This window comes from Pungitius pungitius, chromosome 2, assembly GCF_949316345.1.
Source record: "Pungitius pungitius chromosome 2, fPunPun2.1, whole genome shotgun sequence".
In the NCBI taxonomy this organism is placed as follows: Eukaryota; Metazoa; Chordata; class Actinopteri; order Perciformes; family Gasterosteidae; genus Pungitius; species Pungitius pungitius.
The window spans coordinates 6,289,624-6,298,363 of NC_084901.1; the positions used below are offsets into that span (position 1 = coordinate 6,289,624).

Genomic DNA, 8,740 nt, shown 5'->3' on the forward strand with positions numbered 1-8,740 from the left:
TAATGCTTCAGTGCAGTCGCTTCGCTATTTAAAGTTGGATTGTGTAGAGTTTCTTAACTATACTTAACACCTTTCAAAATTGAAAGCGCAAATGGTCGGTAGGGTTACGCCTCGGAGATATTTCACACAGCGCGCTGTTAGATTAGGAGAAGAGAAGACACATTTTAACTGTGATAATTAATAAGAACACTCACAGCTGGTGTACAAGTCGACGGAACAGAGAAACAAAATCTTGGAAATGATGAAAGACACAAAATTACGTTTGAAAATGAATGAAATAATCTCAAATAGTGAAATAACATAACACTGTTATCTTTAAAATCACCCATCAAGCGGATGATGTAGAGCGTTACAAGTTAAATATTCCCCTAAAATATATGTTTCATTTGAATATCATCTCCTGAAACCAAAGGTTAATAATTAACTCCATGTGCTAGGATTTGAATAGCAAGCAAACACATTCGTTCTGATGACAATTTGAACCGTGTGCTGTGTATTCTGTATTTTGACTTTTTGGGAGTAGAAATGGCGAAAAACAAAGTGAAAAAAAACATAGTTGCTGTATTTATTGAAGATTTCAAAAAAGGCCATTTGATGTTAAACTTACCAGCCGCTCAAACCTTTAGAAAACAAAGCAAAGTGATCCAGTAAGTTGCTCCATGCAGTGTTGTTCTGTCCAAGTTTGATCATGTAAAGCTAACGTCACCTCTTTGAATGCTTTATGCATCCGGCTAATCTTTGCCCACATCTTAGGTTCCAAGATAGAAAAATGTATGAATGTAAAGGTGGTACTGTACAACTTGCAGTGAAATAAACATGCCACCAAATATGTCTGCGTTCAACCCACATTCTGCTCACTGCAGAAGTGAAATTTAATATGAATCTTTTTTAATTGGAAACACAGCAAATGTATACGCCATTAAATACGTTGATTAATACACGCTTAGGGGCAACTTTGTTACGTACATTCCAACATGTTGCTCATTGAGTCTGGGGTCATCTGCCTTGTTAGTAGTCTATTAAGCACTCAAGGTGTGTGTCTTTTATATTATTATTATTATACAGCAAAAGTATTGTGTTTGAAGTCGTTGTAGGTGAAGTACATATATGTATATGAAAAACTCAAAAATGTAATTTCATTTGGTAAAATATGCTAAGCAGATCAGTCAGAGATGACTGACATTCAGTCAATCTTAACTTCCTTTAGTTAATCATTCATAGCTTGACGTCTCTGTTTTCACTATGCAAACAAGTTCTAAAAAAAAAAAACCCTGGTGCGTTAGGCAGGTAGGGCTCATACTACAAAACGCACCTGTGACACTCCGAATCAAACTACTCTATGACAGCACTGTGCAGGTAGGACTTTCAAATCCTGAGCAAAATGATCCATTTTGTACATTACGGCAGTTAACTAAATGTTTGCATTCACAGTGGTTGTTCACTGCTTAAAACAGCTTCATCTAAAGGAGATACTTTTCTCCCTGTTGTGCATCGGTTACTCCCTGCGCTCTTCATTCATTATTTTCACTGAAAGAACTTCAACAAGTGTGTGGAGATGGCCCTCGTGTTGTTCCTGCTGTTTTCAGGTACGTGATACGTTCTTGGTCTTGTTCTCTCTCTGATGTTATGTGGGTGTTTTGTGCAAAGATGTAATTGTACAACATTGTACATCTTTAAGGGGGTAACTATCCATTAATGTTGAACACTGTTAAAATAATTATGCTGTGATTTGTGGTCAAAAACACTTTAAGGCAATTATGGGGAATAATTGAGATGTGGAAACATTATGTATTTAATATATAATCATATAAATATATTATACTGTTATTTTGAGTATTTGTAGAATAGAGTCAGGTCTTTTGTTTTCCCTTTTCTTTCCACGGAGTTGAGCTAGGCCTGGTTTTATTGTACTTTGATAATTTTGTTTGGCACAACCCCCACAGTACACTCTCCCCCCCCACCTTTTTCCAACCTACCCGTTATGTTCTTTTTTTTGTAAATAAACCTACTTTTCTTTAACTGCCTCACACGGTCCCTGTTTTATTCCCCCATTGGATGTCAGCGTTTCCCTCTTAACCGGAGGAAACGTAACAATTATATTAATAACCTAGCAAATGTTAACCGTCCAAACGTTCATAATGGTATTTGTTGTTCTTATGAGTAATAGTGCTTAAGAGACATTACATTTAGTTTTGTGTTCCTTTTCACAGGATTATCTCATGTCACACTGGCTTCAAATCGTCTAAGACATTTCTATTATCCTAGAGCTCATGTAACATGGAATGATTCCTGTGATGGGAGCAACTATTCATATGTGACCCTGTATGATGAAGAGGACTTCGAGTTTCTGAAAAGATTTTCTCCTGAAGAATCAAAGTGGATTGGTCTGTATTATACTACAAAAAATATCAGTTGGTCAAATGATACTCCTTTTAACTCCACCATGTTTTCTGAGAAAGGAACACAGTCACAGATATGCGTAGCCATTAACGGAACGACCTGGAAGCATTTCAATTGTGCGGAGAGGAAACCTTTCATGTGCCACATTGGTAAGCATGTGATTTTAAATGATTTTTTTATAGGGTCTGCACCTATGCTTGTTGCTGTGTGAAGCGTTGCTTTTAAAATAAACATTGTTGACGAAGCAGTAAGGTTAGAAATGGCTTAAAGTCCAGGAATCACGTATTGCACAGAATGCCATGGTGGTCCATCCTGTAGCTGCTGACATACTTTGGAATGGACCAGGCTGCTGCTGAGGACAGACCGAGTCACATTGACATCCCTATTCATGCCGCTAGCGGGGCTTCACGAGGCCCGTCAGCTGCTGAGAAGAACTAGCAAAGAAGTTATCCTGCACAAACCCAACTGAACATAAGTGCAGGGTACGGATTTCACTCATTCATCTATGTTTGTGTTTATTGCAGGTTCTAACTACACGCTGATAAAGAGAACCGAGAAGAACTGGTGTCAGGCTCTGCAGTACTGCCGAACTCACAACGGTGAATTAGTCAGCATAGGAAACGACACAGAAGAGGAGAGAGTGGTTGAGAAGGGGGAAGGAAAAAGCTTTTGGATTGGACTTCTGAACGATGATTGGGCGTGGGCGGACGGAAGCTGCTCTACGTTCAGAGAATGGAATATATCTGGTGTTCCAGACGGGCCGTTACTATACACAAAATATGCACCCAGCGGTCAATTGGTTAAAAATGACCAATTGCAGGGAGCATTCTCCCTTTGCTCCAAAGGTAAGAAATGTATGCTGTTAATGTAGCAAGACATAGGTTTAGGTGAATAATCTGCTGATAAAAAACATTTTGTATTTGTTGAAACTTTATTTACATTCTGACAGCAACCGAGAATCACAACACTAGATTCAACAACTATCAGAGATGGTGCTGTTTCTTTGTTAGGATTGTTTCTTTTTAGTTTCACAACAATTACCACACCTAGGCATAATCCATGAAATGAATATTGTACATGTTAAACTCAATATCTTAAATATCTTGAACCAATTCAAGTGGTATTGTTCAGAATTATCTATGATCATGGGCATTGAATATTCTGTTTTACACATTGTTACAAAGTATGAAGCCAAAAAGGATTCTGTATCATGAAATTGAGAAGAAAAAGTCCAAATTGTGGTTGATGGGCATGTGGATGAACTCTTGTTTGTAACAATACTCTTTCTTTACCCTTGTTTCATGTCAGGTACCTCGAGAATCAAAGTCATTCATCACAATTTAACGTGGGAACAGGCCTTTGACTACTGCAAGGAGAACCACACGGGCCTGCTGCAGATTATCGATGAGAATGATCAGGAGGCTGTCGCGCAGTGGCTAAATTACACCTCTGCCGGTGGCCCCTACTGGATTGGCCTCAGGCAGAGTCGTGTTTTCGGGTTCTGGATTTGGAGCGACAGAATGGTGAACTTCAGCAACTGGAAGAACGACACACAACCTCAGCTGCCCATGTCCAACCTTTGTGGTGCCATCGGCTGGAACAACACGTGGACTGATGAAAACTGTATGGTTCCGCGACCCTTTATTTGTGAGGAGGAGATTGTCTTCATGAAAAAATCCAGAAGGCGGTGAAAAAATACTATTTCCTTTACTACTCTAATTAGTCATGGTTGTTAAATATAATCAGGTATTTCGATTTTGCTTTGGTAAAAATCAACACAGTACAGAATATCTGCAGAAGACGATTATGAGAGCATGTTTGCATTAACGTTTGTTTGAGACCGCAACACATTGTCGTGAGTTTGTTTAAAAAAGTATGCCTAAATTAATTTCTAGATAGCTTGCTTGTGTGGAAAAAAATACAATACATTTCAAATCCAAACATTGGGAGTCTTATGTGTTATTTAATGCTACTTAATGCTACTGGTCTCAAATGCCAAACACATTTGCAAAAAACTGCTAGAAAATATTTTTAACCAGTATATCTCAATTTACCTAAAGATAAGACCATATTAATTGTATATATGTTAGTAAATAGATTTATATTTAAATAAATATATATTAACTGTGCATCTGCTTTAATATTATATGTTATTATTGTATATATTATATGTTATGTTATATTTTGGTAAACGCACTTAAAAACATTGGAATTGTACAGCAATACATTCATTTGTAAGTTCATTTTCACATCAAGCTAAACAAAAAGTGTAAGAACAAAAATAATATATTGATCATTTTAATTGCACTGGTCAATTGAGAATGTTGAGAAACTTAATTTCAGCAGAATCCAGGCAAGTGACTGGTTGGGGAGAAAATCCCTTGAAGTACAATGAGAAGAAAACAAAGGAAAAAGTAAAGCGTAAGGGGAGATTATGATGAAAAATGAGCAGAAATAAATAAATACGGTTAAAACTGAAGGAGAGCCGGAGAAACAGTCAGTCAAGCTCAGCTCGGATTGTGATTTGATTGAGAGGGAACAGACAAGAATTTGAAGATAAAAGCCCAAAACATGAAGTGCTGAATTTGAAACAAAGCTAATAAAAAAGGGCAGTGAAGTGGAAAAGTAAAAAAAAACAGGAAACATGGACAACTCCGAGGGACATTATTCACACCACGGACCAAGTTGGAATGGAGGCTCAGTCACAGACTCACTCTCCATCACGGCTCATCGTGCGGTGTACAGTGTGCACGTGGGTGAGTGTGTGTGTGGGTGAATGTGTGTGTGGAGGGTAAAGGACGGCCATGGACAGGTGGACACTGAGCCCGGAGTGAATCGTAAGACAGCTGTGTGTGTGAGTCCTGAACATGACACTAAGTTTGGAATTGATTTAAAATGAAGGTGCGTTTCAATAAATCACCCGCATGTAATACTTCATTTCACCAATATCCTTGAGTGACTACAAGATTTAGAGTTAGAGAAACCCCAAAAACGTCTTTGTACATTAAAAAAATGATGACATTTTTTTTTTTACAAAAATTGGCATAGAAAGGAAATAATGAATTCTAAGATTTGCTCACGATGTTACAAAAAAGTGGCAAAAAATGGCTCTTGGTGAATTGAGGGTTGACTGGGCACAATTAGTAGAGCAAAGTGATTTGCACACGCACCAGACAAAACAAGCATAATCCAGGGTCTGACTTAACACTACTACACTAGATGTCCTTCACAAAGACTTATGTCCGTTCATGGACGACATTTGAGGATACATTTTGAGTCACCGGGAATGTGTTACTATTATATTATCTCCCCATTCCTCCCTCGTGAGAGTAGCGTCACACAACGCAGCGTCACGGCGTGTCCCAGATTCCCCAAAGAAGCCAAATGGCCCCGCTGTTAGCTTCAGAACTCTCTTGTAAAGCGGTCTGCTCTCTCTGCCTGTCCGTACATTTTCTACTTTCTGATACTTTCATGGGGGGGGGGATCAAACCAAACAGATGGCCCAGAAGATCCACTTTTCTGCAGAGATGGCGTCTGGGTTTAAATGTGTGGGTTACACTCGTACAACAAGAAAGCTCCCACAGAGCACCACACACTCACGGAGTACAGTGCAGTACAGTGGAGACTCTGAGATGTCCCTGCAGTGAAAAGCTCTCATAATTAGTATTCCTGCCCAGGCCCCGACAACCTTTCATGAGGTTTCTGCCGCTAATGGCTGATTTCACAACATCTGTATGAGTGATGGCACATCAGGAACGCTCCGCATAAGGAAGGCGGATTTCTATACTGTGTTCATTCATGTGTAATTACGCTTTCCTTTTCAGATGCGCCGTGGACCACTGCAGTTAAAAGTTCCGACATTATCGTTATTCTCCAGAACCCCTTATTACATTGCACCAAACCTTGAGTGGTCCCTCCACTCTTCAGACGACTCAAATCCAAATCCCATTTCCACATGTGTACTTCAGGTATTAAACAAGCACCGCATTGGTTTCCAACGGTGCTGAAGAAATCGTTTAGAAGTTTAAAAGCCATTGTCCCTGGCTGATCTCCTAATGTTTCCCATTCATCTCAAATCTCAAATTATGTGTAAAATCTTCAATCTCCAAAAAATGCTTTATTTGGAAGGCTGCTGCTGTGGCACCTGTGCTGCTGAAGGTTAAAAACCTGTTGAGAATGCACAGCACAGACACTGTTACATCGCAGCCTCATTCATAGGCTGTGACATCATTAGGTCGGCACGGACCAATGAGAGGCTCCTAGAACAATGAGATATGCAAATCTGGTGACGATAACAATACATTGAGAAAGTCATTATTACCATTATTCACTACTTAAACAGAAGATAAAAAAATAAAAAAAGTTGTTGAGCGCTATAAGAAAAGCTGTGGTTGTTGTTTCTATTTTCATCTCACAAATTGCTTATAGAAAATATGGTTTTGTTGTCATTTGTTGAGATACAGGTTGTAAAAACATTAATACAATTCAGCAATGTCTGAGAAGGATGATTCGCAGCCGAGTTCATGAAGCTGAACATTTACTCCAGTTTATAATAAATCACCCTTTGATCTGATGATGTAGGGCTCTCTATAATATCCAGAGATGACGGTTCATTGTCAGTTAGTCTTTTCATTTTACTCTATGGGTTTCATGTTCTAATCATCAGCTACAGTCATTTCTAATTGACATCAATTACACAACTATTGTTGGGTTGGAAATATCTAGTCAGTGTGAAATATGCAACTCGGTATTACCGCTTGAGGCGACCATATTTATTCACCTCAGGAAACATAAGGGACCATATGAACACACACACACACACACACACCGGCATGAACCAATCACAAGTGCTTGTGTGAATCCAGACAGTATCTACGGATCTGTAGAGTCATATAAAGACATCGGCTTCCAATCTAGGTCGGCCAATTCCCACTGTTCCAGGCTCACGCGGCCATTTCCGAGCACAGAGTGACTTTCTGTCAAATTGAGTTCTTGAGTTCGGAGTACTCCTCACCACTTAAGGATTACTATCATATTTTCCTAGATACTAAAATCCCGCCCTCTTCTCCCCGCACGTCTGAAGCTATGCTGCCCTTGTCCTTTACTTTAGGAGAAAGCATTCTGTTTAAAGACATAGGGAGGATTGAAAAGGTGAGAGAAACATTTTTTAAAAAGGGGCCAACGTTGACATGTCGCTGCATTCTTTTTGCCGTCAGACAACACGAAAGCCGCCCTTTTAAGATGGGGAAAAAAAGTTCATTCTTCCACCAGCAAAGGATAAAAGCATAATGGTAAAATGGCAGCCAAAAAGGCTGGGCATGTTGCCCTCGGCAACAGCACAATTGAGGAGACAGATTTGCAGATGATGTGGAGAGGCGATTGTTTGAGGGGCTTAGCGAGTCCCCACAGCATGCTCTTCAAGTGGATGAGTCCACAGATGCAGAAAATCCGCAGATTTGACTTGTCTGCCTGTGATACATCCGTCAAGATGACTTCCAGGAGGATTTACTCTCTGCCTCATTGCCGGGAACTAAAAACCACATGACAGGAAACATCCACGGGCCTTTGATGAATGCCGCAGACGTCCGGTCAACGGAGCCGAGTGGTGTGTGTGTGTGTGTGTGTGTGTGTCTGTCTGTCTGTCTGGGGCCTCGCCGCGTGTGTGAAAAGGTGATCCCACTAGCTCCGTGTGGTAAGAAGCAGCCAAGTAAGGTAGATTGTGTATCGATTGATTTGCTGGATAGGACACATTTTTGCAGATATGTCTCGTTGGAAATTAAGTGGCTCCTTCAGGACATGGCATTTAGTCACATATTCCGTGTTAACCCTCGAGAGGTGTGTTTAACAAAGAATGGGTTGTTACTGGTCACGTTGCTGGGCAGCATTGGTGCGGGATGAGCCTCACTGGGGTAGAATGAGCGACAGGCAGCTCTGAACTGGTTTCCTGTGCTAAAACAGACGCCTCCTCAGGCCGCCATCTACCTTCCAGTTTGATCTTCTCAACATGCTCAATCTTTCACGTCAGAAGATTTGTGCTTTATTTTCGCACTTCAAACTTGGGGGCGAAATGAGTCAAGCTTTATGTTTCATTCCAACAGAAGCCTCGGGCCCTCATTCACGGTGACTTACCGCCGTTATGATGGACGGTTGTCTTTCTCATTTCTGCATTCAGCCGCAGCCTACCTTCCCCTTCACTCCAAAAAGTTATGATTGTCTTTTTTTTTTCTTCATTCTAACTGCACGATTCCACAATGTGGGCATGCAGCAAAGCTGTAGATCTCAACGGGGTCCCTCTCAAAATGTAGACACACACACACACACGGGGGGGAGCTGCATACCA

At 40.3% G+C, this 8,740-nt stretch overlaps 1 protein-coding gene across 1 annotated transcript; it reads left to right on the forward strand.

The window, feature by feature from the left end:
* The first annotated feature begins 1,434 nt into the window (after positions 1-1,434).
* LOC119210629 (C-type mannose receptor 2) lies at positions 1,435-4,236 on the forward strand. Its single transcript, XM_037460833.2, has 4 exons — positions 1,435-1,586; positions 2,211-2,549; positions 2,925-3,245; positions 3,709-4,236. Exons 1-4 carry the CDS (start codon positions 1,556-1,558, stop codon positions 4,089-4,091), a joined length of 1,074 nt encoding a protein of 357 aa, XP_037316730.2. The 5' UTR covers positions 1,435-1,555; the 3' UTR covers positions 4,092-4,236.
* The last annotated feature ends 4,504 nt before the right edge of the window (positions 4,237-8,740 follow it).

What these genes read in the sequence shown, in the direction of transcription:
- LOC119210629 (XM_037460833.2), top strand. Translation starts at nt 1,556, where the DNA reads ATGGCCCTCGTGTTGTTCCTGCTGTTTTCAG. An exon ending in GTTGTTCCTGCTGTTTTCAG is followed by an intron (nt 1,587 to 2,210) that starts GTACGTGATACG and finishes TCCTTTTCACAG; the next exon opens with GATTATCTCATGTCACACTG. An exon ending in ATTCTCCCTTTGCTCCAAAG is followed by an intron (nt 3,246 to 3,708) that starts GTAAGAAATGTA and finishes GTTTCATGTCAG; the next exon opens with GTACCTCGAGAATCAAAGTC.